Source organism: Rissa tridactyla, chromosome 1 (genome assembly GCF_028500815.1).
Source record: "Rissa tridactyla isolate bRisTri1 chromosome 1, bRisTri1.patW.cur.20221130, whole genome shotgun sequence".
NCBI classification, from domain to species: domain Eukaryota; kingdom Metazoa; phylum Chordata; class Aves; order Charadriiformes; family Laridae; genus Rissa; species Rissa tridactyla.
Window position 1 is genome coordinate 60708515 of NC_071466.1, and position 13175 is coordinate 60721689.

Below are 13175 nucleotides of genomic sequence, written 5' to 3' on the forward strand. Positions count from 1 at the left end.
GAAACAGTTCCACTTACCCAAGGAGATAGCCATGAGGGCAGCAGGAACTCCAAAAGCTAGTGGGTAACATCGCTGTTTGCTGTGAATGCCACACTCTTGAGCTGAAGTACAAAGTAATGTTAGATAAAAATCCTGGTTAGTACTGCCAGTATTTTACGTAGGGTTTCTGTTCTTTGTGTTCATTGTTAACTCAGGGGACAAAAAAAAATAAAATCTCTGCTAATGTTATTGACAGTGCATGATCAATATCCAACTTATCTCTCATTATTGAAAAGGGGAATTATGTATCACAAAAAAATAAATAAAAATCACAGAATGGTTCAGGTTGGAAGTGACCTCTGGTGGTCATTTGGTCTGATGCCCCTGCTCAAGCAGGGCCACCCGGAACTAGTGGCCCAGGACCATGTCCAGGTGGCTTTTGAGTGTCTCCAAGGATGGAGGCCTCCCTGGGCAACCTGTGCCAGTGCTTTGTCGCCCTCACAGTGAAAAAGTGTTTCCTGATGTTCAGAGGAAACCTCCCATGTTTCAGTGTGTGCCCATTGCCTCCTGTCCTCTCACTGGGCAGCACCGAGCAGAGCCTGGCTGTGTCCTCTTTGCACCCTCCCCTCAGGTATTTGTATACATTGATGAGATCCCCCGAGTTTTACACTGAGAAGTGAAGAATCCTGCTAGAAGGGTCAAATGCATGTTCTTGGCGAGAAAGGAACTAGATTACAAAAAGTTTTGGGGTAAGTTCATAACCAAGGATGTAAGTAACGTAAGCATAGCTTGTTGAAAAAATTCTCAAACACCTTCCCCACCCCACCCCCACCCCCCGCCAAGTAGTCAGGGATTTGGCTTTATAAACTTTATGGATACCTCCTGAAACGATGCTAGAGTGTGGACATAACTACTAACAGGGAAAAAAAAGTAAACACAATTATTACCTTTTTCACCATACTTCTAACAGGAAGATTAGAAAGTTTGATCAGAAAAAAAAAAAATAGCTTGCAGCTAATTAGTATCTTTAGTTATATTAGCCTTTTGGTTAAACCTTTACAGGACACAATGATATCACTTTCCCCAGCTGAATTTGTCTCTTTTTCCAAGGCAGTTTTCACCTCTTACCAGCATGGAAGTAAACTGCATGTTGTGCCTTGTGCATATCTCCTCACACTTTGGGAAAGGATAGAATTTGCATTAAGCAAGCATCTAAAACGCTTCTACACAGTCTGTTCCAGTCAAGAAATCCAAAGGTCAGAATTTCAGCCCAGTGCTTTAGGGTTATTCCAGAACTCACATGTTGTTTTCTTTCTTTTGAGAAAAACAGCCTTCTCAAATTCCTGCCAAGCGCATCCATACAGCACCATCTGTGTAAGCTTGCCGCAAAAATCCATACACATATGGATCAGTGAATTATTTGCTTTTTGTTTAGGATCACGCTATTCGTTATAAGCAGAAGAGAAAAATAACTTCTTCCTTTAACGATATGAAAAACATGATTTACTTTGTCACATGGATAAACGTGTTCCCATGTGTGCAGATGCTTCTGTGCTTTGCATGGGCGCACTTCAGAATAGTCTCTGCTTCCAGAGTAGAGGGCTCTCCCTCCTCTTCCCAGAAAACAGTACAACTCTTTCTTGTCTGATGGTTTTAAAGGCATTGGAAGAGGTGCCGCGTTTGTACCTCCATGGAATTAAAGCATGCGTTAAAGGCATACAAGTTGATGGCTTCAGCATATCTCTTCAGATCTAGCACTTCCAATCCTAAAGGTGATTCAGATCTCAAACTGGCTTGTTTTTGACAGTACCTCACCCCTGAGAAGTTGGATGACATACATGAGAACTTGAAGACTATTTGCCAGATAACTCCACAAGGTGTCAGAGAACAGACTGTTCATTTAAACCTAACTGGACTGCAACCCAACATTCATCCCTTACTGATATTTAACTATTTTATAAACAAATGTGTGGCCTTACCTCTGAGAATTGGGGTGATTATAGTAGATAGGAGACTTCCAGCATTTATGGACAAATAAAAGATAGAGAAGAATCTAGATCTTTGTTTATCCTACAGTAAAACCAAAAAGATGTTTAGAACGGCTTAGCCAGAACCACATTGATCAGCCTATATTGAACGATCAGCAGTTCAGTTTGCACAGTTCAGGGCAAATAATTACCCAGCTGCTTCTTCAGCTACTCAGGAAAAACTACAGCGATGTACACGTCTCAATATGCATGTTATTAGAGTATTATAATAGTCAAACATTAGTAAGAGCATCTGTACAACTGAAAATCTGGAAGACATTGTTACCTGATCCTCTTCAAACTGATCTCCACCAAACGCTGACACGCAAGGTTTGATCCCACCAGTACCAAGCGCAATGAGGATCAAGCCAATCATGGACAGTGCACTAGAACAAAGTAGAAAACAGAAAAAGGAAAAAACAAAAACAAAACCAAAAACATTAAATAATCACTTTGCTTTCTTACTTAAAGCGTACGTGAGAGACTGATTGCAAGACAGTTGAAACTCAAGTAGCATAAATTTAAGGCTTAAGCTGTCCCACCCTTCATCAACCTGGAGAAAAACCATGCAGAAGGCAACTCACATGTGCACTGGTATGTTATCGGGAGAGCCATCCTGGGTTTGATCCGTCAGGTCATTTATGGAGCTCACAGCCATGACCGCCTGCCCAATCGTGTAGACAATGGACAGGGAGACAATGGTCCTGTTATAAAGAGAGGAGATAGATACATTTTTAGATATGTTAACAAATTTCACACATATACATACACCCACAGGTAATGCAGACTTCTGCTTATTTCAAAGATGTTTAGTATAGAAACATAGTTAACAAATACAACAAGTTATGGACTCAACTTCTCACAAGCTGCTGTAAAAATCCATCCACATACCTCTGTCACAATATTTCTATTCTGTTTCGTTTTTTTTTTTTAATTATTATTTTAGCTAGCCCTGTTTAATTAAGCAAGGCAAGACGACAAATGGATTCTGTAGATATCACCAGGTCACGGGAGATATTTAAATATCTTCAGTGGTTGCCTTTTTAATAACCAACTCAAGAATGCCATTATCAGATTTTATACAGGGTGAAGTTCAAATGGGCTACCCTGCAACACCGAAGTATACAATCTATACTGATTTTAATACCACTTAAACAATCCATTTTAATACCATTTAAACAATGGAAGCACACCGACAGTTTTAAACTCAGAGGGGAGTGAGAGCAGCGCTGAGGAGTTCAGACCTCAGGCTTTCAGCCTGAATTTCCTCTGCCAGGAGGTGCCTAGGAAGGTAATACTACAGAACCACCAGCCCCCACCCTCATGCCTTTATGGTCCATTCCTCTTTCTTGCATGTAAGAACATACTCCATTTTAACTTTGTTGGAGCCCAAGTATGTGACTATAGGTTAATCCACATTCATCTGCTTCCTTGGTTGGGTCTCCATCCAACGGGTCTCCAGTTTGGAGGAAAAGCAAGAGAAATAGGACGCAGTGTATTTAAAGCTCTAGTTTGCAGGAGAAGGAGTCCCATACCCAGTGCAGCCCATGACAATGAAGGGCAAGGCTCAAGGACCTCGGACACGGCAAATCTATTTGACAAGGGCAAGAGATCCTCCCAGCAAGCTTGGAGCACCCTGATACAAGAGGGACAGAGGAAGCACCACTCACACCATTGACCACGTTCTTCTCACTTTAGAACAAGGTTTCTCTGACTTAAAAATGCTCTTCCCTGTAGGAGAGTAAAAATCTATACAAAGTGGGGCAACAGTGAATCTGCTATTTAGTGGTATTTAGTAGATAAATTAGAACTTTTTTTTTTAAATAGCATTTCCATACAGTTACTTTAGTTGCTTAACAACTTGGGAGAAAGTTTCCAATTGAAGTTAAACCTGAGCTGGCCAGGAGAGAAACTCCTGGTTTTTATTTGTGAGGCTCATAAGCTCGCTGTGAAGACAACACTTACATAATTGGCACCGAATGGATGGTAACCAATTAAAAAATAATTGTGATTTTTGTACAATTTTCCCCAAGAACTCCACATCCAACATATACGAGCAGGTCCCAGCGTGCTCCTTGGCAGACACTGCACAGAGTACATGGATTGTGTAAGGTCTGAGTCTCTCCTACAAGAGTGCTTAGCAGTGCTTGGGTAACTGCCTCTTTCTCTTGTCATCACAGGTTTTTTAAAATGAGTTATTGTTTAAGCCTTCCTCATGGCGCCTTGCTGTATTTTAGGGCACAGAATCATAGAATCATCTAGGTTGGAAGGGACCTTTAAGATCATCGATTCCAACCATCAAACTGACACTGACAAAAACTATCACTAAACCATGTCCCTCAGCACCACACCTACACGTCTTTTATATACCTCCAGGGATGGCGACCCCACCACTTCCCTGGGCAGCCTGTTCCAATGTTTGATAACCCCTTTTGGTGAAGACATTTTTCCTAATATCCATCCTAAACCTCTCGTGGCGCAACTTGAGGCCATTTCCTCTTGTCCTATCTCCTGTTACTTGGGAGAAGAGACCAACCCCCACCTCATTCCAGTTTTAAGCCCTGAGCCATCCTACCGAGCTCCTGTTAAGGGTCTGGTGGCCAGGGGCTTGCAGCTCTGGCACTGGTATACACACGTAACAGAGGAGAAAGGATGCAAGGTCCGCAAAGCTTTTATCAGATAAAACAGGTAAAAGCCAAAATAGATTTTTAAAAAATAAATAATAAAAACCCATACCACCTGAAAAAGTGAGCGCACACATATTCAGGCTGCAATCTGCAAGATACCAAGCTATTTGCAATGAGCTTACACCAATCGGGCTGGCTCCACAAAGCTCAATTAGCAGCAGTCGCAGCCCTGGTCTCCCAGGGGCTTTCAACACAGCGGAAGAAGACGGTGCAGCCTTCAGCCAACCGACTGCACAGCCAGCTTCATCTCTAATCTCTGGGAGACCTTTGACAAGCCAGCTAACATTCCTGACTTATATCCCCACCATAAAATCTTTATTGCGCTTTTCTCTGGCAAAGTAAACGCTATTAGAGTCACGACCTCAGTAAAAGAGAACGAGACCAGGCTGTTGGAAATAATTTTGTTACGTTTCAAAGCTCTTCGTTCAGCGGTACTTTTCTGAGCAACTAGCACACTGGTGAAAACCCAGAATTCATCATTTAAAGAAAGAGTTGCAACTCTGTAAAACCTCCCACTGAGCTGTCAAGTTACTACTGAAGTTACAGAATACTTTAGAATATGTTCCAAAACATATTCCCAGTTAATACCAGGTAATGCGGTAGTTCACAATTTCTTTGGCCACCTGCAATAGGTAAAGATTCAATCCAGTGTAATTATGATCTCCAGTATCTATTTTCACAGCTTGGTGAATACTTCTCCTTAGTTTAGCTTACATTTTGTCCAGATGAGGAAAAAAAACCGCACCATGCAGCATGCCTAGAAAACAAGCTACTACCCTTAAATGACTGGCAGATCTGTTAAGTCCAGTGGAGTTTCAGGTCTGAACTAAATCAGTTAAAACTTCAAGATCTGGGAGGGAAAAAAAAACAAACTCAAACACCATAAACTGTCCTGGAGAAGCCAATACCAGCTCTGAAGTTGTTCTGAGCTGCTGCTTTAGGAGATGGTTTCAGTACCACTGGGCTCAGCTGAGCTTTCATAATTTTTGGTTGTTTTCTGAGGAAGGACTCACTTAAACTTTCCCAGCCAAGAGTCTGCAACGATAGCTCCAAGGATCGGTGTCAAGTAGCACAGAGCAACGAACGTGTGGTAGATGGCTGTCGACAAGTTGTCATCCCATTGCAGGAAGTATTTGAAATACAAAACGAGCACCGCTGTAGGAAGAAGAACAAACCAACAGGTTACAAACCAAAGTCAGGGCTGGGTGAGTAAAGGTAGGCAGGAGGACACACAGGACATGGGACGTACCTCGCATGCCATAGTAGGAGAACCGCTCGCAGAACTCATTGATGATGATGAAGAAGATGCTCAAGGGGTAGCCAAAGCAGCTTGGCTGAAGGCAAGAGACAAACAGCGTGAGCTCAGAGCTGCGTGATGGACTAACATCGCTCGCCGCAACCCACTGGTTGAGCAAGATCCGTGCAGACTCAGCGGGAGCGGGTAGGTACTCAGGGGTTAGGAGGCTGCATGGGCTTCTGTGGGGCGACACTGGTTTACCCGAACCAAGAGTCAATTTCTCACTTTCCCCTCTTGGTCCCCAGAGCCCTACAGACTTCTCATCGGCCCTTTGCAAGAGATCTTTAGCAATGCTACATTTGATCTCCAAAAGCTGCGTTATGCACATTTGAAGTCTCCAGCATCTAACCCTCAGAGCAATCTTGACTACTATCCAAAAATGTGCAAAAAGCCAATATTTTTTAAAACAACCCAAACCCAACAAAAACCCCACCGCATTAAACCCCCACGAGACCCAAGTTAGAAACCTGGGGCTATTTTTAAATACCTCCAGATGAGACAAACAAACATTTAAACATTTTATTCAAACCAATCTCTCAGGAAACCTCCCTGTCCTTACAAATACTCTGCTTGATGAAAAACACTTAATTTCTTCAGACTTGCTGACTTTACTCCTAACCTAAAATGGCATGGTATTAACTGCCAGATTTACTGAGCCTTCACCTGCTGTGATAGGCATCTCCATGGTCACCATCACGCCATTTGTGATGTGGCTCTTGCCATTGCAACACAAGGAAAAAGCACACATCAGGTACAAATCTGGCATGATCAGCAGAACTGGAAGTTTAACTTCTGATTGCCTACTTTTCTTAGTGGATGAATACATGACACCATTTCTATTAAAATTACTAGGAATGCAAGCTGAAGCTGAACATAATCCTCTATATTTTACCTTTTTTATGGGTTTAATTCTGCAAGTTGCAAAAATCAGATTTTTTAATAAGCCTCAGAACATCCCAGAGGTAAAACAGTTATGAAACTTAAGAAGTGTGGACAAGAAAAAAATACAGCACTGTTTGTCTTCATGTTGTGAGGGTTTAGGAATCAAACCAATCCATATTCCATGAGAAACAGAAAAAAGTTAACTCTGTAGATCAAAAGGAAAGAAACCTTATGGGGGAAAATCCTGCCTGATGTGGGTAAATCAGAGAGCCCACGTCTCCAGCAAAGCCTCTGGCCAGAACTTTAATGAACAACACACCACTTTGTGAGACTTGTGTGCCACAATAAGGTTTTTGTGAGTACTGCAAGAAAAATCCAGCTTTGTTATGAGCTGAACCAAGTATACCTGCACATCTTACCCACGGCTGGGTAAGCAAGCTTCACTGAAAGAATCTGACTTCAGCTGAGGTGAGTGCCAGGTGGGACTCACCTAGTTTCAGAGCAACAGAAATTAGAGGCTGAAGTAGAAACTTGTCACTCTTGATTTATCACACCCTCCGTGGGCAGAAAGAAGTGCCTCCAAAGGAAGACCATCCACTTGTATCCCAAAATTAGATAAAATTCTCTTGAAGATGCCTACTTCCCTTGGCTGAAGACAGCAGGAGCTCTAGATGACTAGCCCCACCTTGGGCACAGCTTTTGGTGGACCAGGGTTCATACAGAAGACCGCCACCCAACACTGCCCATGCACCATCATTAAGCCACACAAATATCTGTGCTCCTGAGGAGGTGGATGGGGAACCACACAGTGAAGGTTTGTCTCCTTCACCCATAGATGTACCCAAAAGGTTCTGATTTCAGCAGTTGGTGGGTCAAGCCCTAAACCAGAAACCCACGCTGTGCAGCTGGTTTCTGCCAGTGTAATTGAGTATGACCTAGCTGGGGAGGAGAGGATGTCCCCATCTGAAGCAGGAGACAGCCTTCCCTGTGTCTGGCCTGCCTGCAGAGAAAAAAGGGACAGGGCAGCCCCAGCACGACCCACCCCCACCAGAAATTCACAAAACCTCACTAAAACCTTTTTGTCCTCCTTGGGGTTCTCAAACCTCCCCAGTGTCACACACTTACTGTGTAAGCTGTTATGTGCTGATCTGGGAAGGTAACAAACTTCCTCCAAGGGGTTCTGGTTTCAGCCACTAGCACTTGTGTCCCTGGCAGAGATGTCCTGCGCTCACGCGCTGGCACAGCAGCCATGGGTGGGTTTTTATGGGCTGCCCCCGAGCTGGTGGAGATTTGTACGTCATAGCTGTGAGCACAAACAGGACCCCACAGGAGAAAGCTACGGAGTCTTTCCCGAGGTAGTATCCCTTCTATTTTTCTATTTTTTTCTGTTCTCAAGCAAGAAGAGAATATGCAGTTATACCTTGATAAATGTATGACCTACACTGTTCTTGATTTGCACTATACTGTCCTTTTAAACCTCTGCTGCATTGTACGGGTGCCTACACACACATTTACTGAAATAAATGTTCTGTTGTGACCCCCCCCTCTTGGCCAGAAAGCGCTGGATCCACCACTGAAGAGGTAACCTAAAGGTTAAGTTTTATAGTGCACTCCGTAACCTTCCCCTGCCCCGGGGATGCCAGGCAGACGCCTGACACCATCCCTCTGCACAGCTTTGACTTTGGCTGCTGAGGAAGCCGCTGAGCTGTGAGAGAGCTGCGGGGAAAGTCTGCAGGGTAAAACCTTGCGAGATAAGAAAAGCAAAGACAGAGATAGGGTTGCTGAGACAGGTGTCATTAAGAGTTCAAAGATTCACGAGGAAGAACTCTGACACCCAAAAGGTAAAAGGGTCCCTCAGGAAGCGTTGGCAGATGATGACAACTTGGCCACACGAAGGATGGGCTCCAGGGACCCTTCTCCTCCCAGCTAAAGTCTGCCCAGCAAACGCTCTTCAGACGTTTTACCAGGGTGATGAGCACGCTAATGCTTAGCTGGGATTTAATAAGCTACCAGGCTGCTTTGCATGTGCTGTCCAATAACTCATTATTTTAAAGTATGTTTATAGGATGATTTTTTTTTGTGCACCACTAAAGTTACCCAAACGACATTACCCAAAGAAAGTCAGCGTAGCAGCTTTTTATAAGAGAAAACAATACTTACTGACTTGCCCTTTATTGTCGCTGTGGAAAGAAAAAAAACAAAACACACAAGTTAATGGAAACTACTAAGTAAGATTCCTTTAAAACCACTAGAAGACACGGGAAAAATTCAGCTCGAAACAAATCATGAAACACAATATCGTTCAGGATGAGTAAACGTTCAGTTCATTAAAGGCGGGGGCTTTTCATGATGCAAGAAGGCTATTAGGAAAAACTTCACTTGATTGATAGCCTTTTGTTTTTCAGGCTCACACACACTCCCAGGGAAAAATCAAAAAGGACTGACGAGACAAAGCATCCCATCCTACTATGGCTGCTCATCAAAGTGTTGGTGGACCACCCTACCACCCACAGAAGATGAACCCTGCTTCAATTCACTCTCGGGGTCGTTACCTTAAAGGCAAGTCAAGGGTAAGGGATACAACATAGATGCCCCGTCAGGGGTGGACGCCAAGTCCTGAAAAGGGACAAACTTCCCATAGCTCAGACTTCGGGAGGGCTGAACACATGGCCCAGCAGCGTGACCCACGTTAGCAGGCAATTCCCATAAACCTGGAGGATTATCCTAGGAAGGCCTGGAAGCACGGGAGGGGTCCCACTGAGGTCAGCGAGAGCAGACAGCTGCTCACGGCCCTGAAATCACATCCAGCTGCTCACAGGAGGTTCCCTGGCCCTGGCAGCCCTCCAAGCACTGTCCTGCAGGGCTTGCGCGGCTCGGGGGACTGGCTGGAAGGCTGAGCTTGCACCCTGGTCAGATAAAGGCCCCGGGCCCACACAGTGGATGTCAGCAGTTCCTATAAAGCCACATGAGCGAGTTCATTATCGTTAAGATAAGACAAAGTACAAGATGTGAACTTTGAGATCCCTGCTTGCAAATGAAGTGTGCCCATAACAGAAGCCTACAAGAAAAATATGTTTGACAAAATCATTACTTAGTCCATAGTTCACAACAGATGAAAACAGCTGACAGCAACACTATAGTGTTCGACCGAATACGAAATAAAGTCACTTTCAAAAATTACTAAAACAAATCAATCCTGTTCTTTCCTTCACTGCCATGAACAACTATCTTCACTATAGAGACAGAAGTAGTATTATGCAGGTAATTCAAGAACATCTTTTCCTAGAAAATAGGGAACATCCAGAAAGTGCTAACGCACCAATGTCAGGGCACGTGCAAATACCTGAGTCATTAGTTGTTGGTAATGTCCCTTACACAACTCATGTGTGCAGATATACCAAAGGATATCAAGATATGAGCAATAGAGACTACCTTCATAACAACTCCTTGATTATTTCCACTTGTTGGCCTTTCCAGCACACGTGCATCATGCTGCCGGTTTTTCATAACACATACAGGGAACATCAGTTTGAGCAGCTCACTCCTGTCTCTGTTAGCTAAGCCTTGGGAAAAAAATACCAAGGAATTTGTAGTTGGTTGGGTTTTTTTCCTTTCCAGAGGGTAAAAGTATCATCTCTGCAAAAAAAACCCTACGCAGAGGACACTGCAGAGGCATTTTTTCCAGGTAACGTTGACTGACTTCGGTGTTTAAAGAGACACACTTTTTTCTCAACCCTTTTGATTTTACTCTTCTATTCTCCTTTTATGGCAACAGTTGGGAAACTCCCGACTGGAATGAAAGCCAGTATTTCAACATAGGCACCTAAACTGCCTGAGGAACTCCACTGTCAGGTAGCTTCAGGGTTAGACCTACAAAAACATAGAGCACCCAGCATTTTGCACCGATTTCAGTGATAAATCTGGGGTTTGCTAATGGCACGTTGGAGCAGTCCCTCCTTCAGGCGATCCTCAGTACCTCTCATTATCTCCCCACAAAGAATGACCTGCAGAACTGCTCATTTTCACCGCAAAATACTGAAGAGCTTCACCTTTTTCAAAATAAAGCTCTGAACAGTTATGCCTTAAGATTGCAATAAGTTATGCCTTAATATGCATATTCCCTTAAGATATTAAATATTTTTAAACAGTAGAAGGCGCTCAGTTCTTGGCTTGAGGGCTGAATCTAAGTCATTTTTTTGTCGGTGGGTGACTCTCTCCTTCCTACACTTGCAGGCAAGGTGGGGGGCAGCCTCATGGCCCTGACCCCTTCCCAGCCGCTCCCACCAGCGCGGTTCCCTGCAGTCACAGAGATGCCGCGGGATGCTGCAGCTCTTGTGACGCATGGTCCATGTCACAAGATGGGAGCACATTGCTTTGCTCCACACAGCCATCACAGCAACTTCACCTGGTTGAAATACTTTGTGTCTGTGGCCAGGCTAAACCCGTGCACCACCATACTGTCACCTAGGATGTTCCTGGCTCCAGAGTGAGCCTGCTCTCCTGCCACCCGACTCGTGGCACAGCCAAGCCTGTTGCCTCTGGTCCTTGGAGCAGCCTCACAGCACCTACACAAGGGTGCTGCTGCTGCTGCCGTCAGGATAGCTGACTCCAGGAGTCCCTGCTTCACACCTCGCTCTTACAGAAAGACACTGAAACCATCAAAGCAAACCTATAATGCCGCAAACCTGATGTGACATGAGCAGACCCAGCTGCATCAGGTTTCTCTCTCTTCCTAGAGGCATCACCGTTCTCCCACCTGGCTTCCCAAGCCAGTGAAACCCTGGTGCCCCTCTGGACAGCAGATCTGCCTGCTCATCACTGTGATTGCCTGTCCCCAGAGCACAGATTTTCCTTCTGAAGATGCAGTGGTATTTTGTCATTTTTTGGGCACCTCAGGTTCCTCCCCTACATCAGACAATGTTCCCCAGCTCAGGGACTGCTATCAAGGAGAGGCACACCAATGCGCTCGGACACTGCAGGACCAAGGGTCCAGCAAAGGGCGATGGAGAGCTGCACCGTGGAAAAGCATTGTTTGTGCCTTTACTACTCAGTGTTCCAGTTTAGACAGAAACAAAATCTTCAAGATTAACCAGCTAAATGGGCTCTGCCCTTATCCAAATCTTCCAGCTGTGTTTCTGTGTATTTAAAAAACAACGAGCAGGTCAACCCTGGGTAAACTGTCTTGTGAAAAAGCATTATTTAAGAGTTATGAGGAACGCTACTTTTAACTTGTACCAGGATTTTAAACTCCAAGCACCTTAAAAGTTTAAGATAGACATTACCAGCTAGGGATTCATCTCAAAGAGCTTACAGAGGCTAAGGTAACGTCGCTTGGCTTTTTAACAGGGTTTCGATGCAGGTTCCTACGAGCTTGGATATAGGATTGCCAGAGGAAGAGCTGTCCCAGAGGAAGGAGGCTGGTGAAGAAGCGGTAGCTGGGGATGGCCCAGAGGAGCACAAAGCACCCGAAGGTGTCCTCAGACCTGCACCGAGCAGCAGCGCCAGCCCTGGGGTCCCGGCACCCCTCGGCCTCGCTGCCAGCCCCCCGCGGGCTACTCACAGCCCAGCTCGGACCCCGGGGGCAGAGGGAGGGTGGCTTGAGGACCATCCTCCACCCCGGTACCCAGCATCCCTGCCGCCTCCAGGGTCGAGCTGGGGGGCCGGGGAGCGGGGTTGGGGAGGGCTGTCCCCGCATCCCACCCCACCCCATCCCACCCCATCACCACTGGGCACCCACCGCCCCCCCCACACCCCCGCAACACCTACCCATGCTGCCGGCGCCGTCGCGGCAGGGAGAGCGGGAAGGAAGGAGGGAGGATGCCGTGGGGCAGCCGGGCTTTAAGGAGGGCCGTGGGGGCGGTGCTGCCGGCCGGGGCAGCGCAGGCGGCGGGGAGGGGAGCGGGCTGCCGGCGGGGTGTGCGTGTGTGGGGGGGAAGTTTATCGCCGCGGGGGGGGAGCGACCTTATCGCCGGGAGAAGTTATCGTCGGGAGAAGCCGTCGCCGGGCTCACCCGCCCTTGACCCGCCGGGTCCCAGCCGGGCGGCGGGGAGGGTTTGACAGCCCGTCCCAGCCCGTCCCGCCGTCCTTTCCCCACCCCGCCACTCCCCCCCCGCCGACTTTTTAAACGCAACTCTTTTCTTCTCTTCTCTTCTCTTCTCTTCTCTTCTCTTCTCTTCTCTTCTCTTCTCTTCTCTTCTCTTCTCTTCTCTTCTCTTCTCTTCTCTTCTCTTCTCTTCTCTTCTCTTCTCTCCCTCTTCTCTCCCTCTTCTCTTCTCTCCCTCTTCTCTTCTCTCCCTCTTCTCT

General features: G+C 45.9%; 1 protein-coding gene across 2 annotated transcripts in view; it reads right to left on the reverse strand.

Annotated features, from left to right (window-relative positions):
- SLC15A1 (solute carrier family 15 member 1) overlaps positions 1–12747 on the reverse strand; it is a 28131-nt gene extending 15384 nt beyond the window's left edge. Inside the window, exons 1-8 of one of the 2 annotated variants that reach the window (XM_054213196.1) lie at positions 12639–12747; positions 9033–9052; positions 5943–6027; positions 5707–5848; positions 2591–2710; positions 2293–2392; positions 1959–2049; positions 18–101 (exon numbers count right to left, since the gene is read on the reverse strand). In XM_054213196.1, coding sequence (XP_054069171.1) covers positions 18–101; positions 1959–2049; positions 2293–2392; positions 2591–2710; positions 5707–5848; positions 5943–6027; positions 9033–9052; positions 12639–12642 — 646 coding nt within the window. In that variant the 5' untranslated portion in view covers positions 12643–12747. The remainder of the gene's footprint in view (positions 1–17; positions 102–1958; positions 2050–2292; positions 2393–2590; positions 2711–5706; positions 5849–5942; positions 6028–9032; positions 9053–12638) is intronic. The other variant, XM_054213206.1, reaches the window with a different exon arrangement.
- Between the last annotated feature and the right edge of the window lie 428 nt (positions 12748–13175).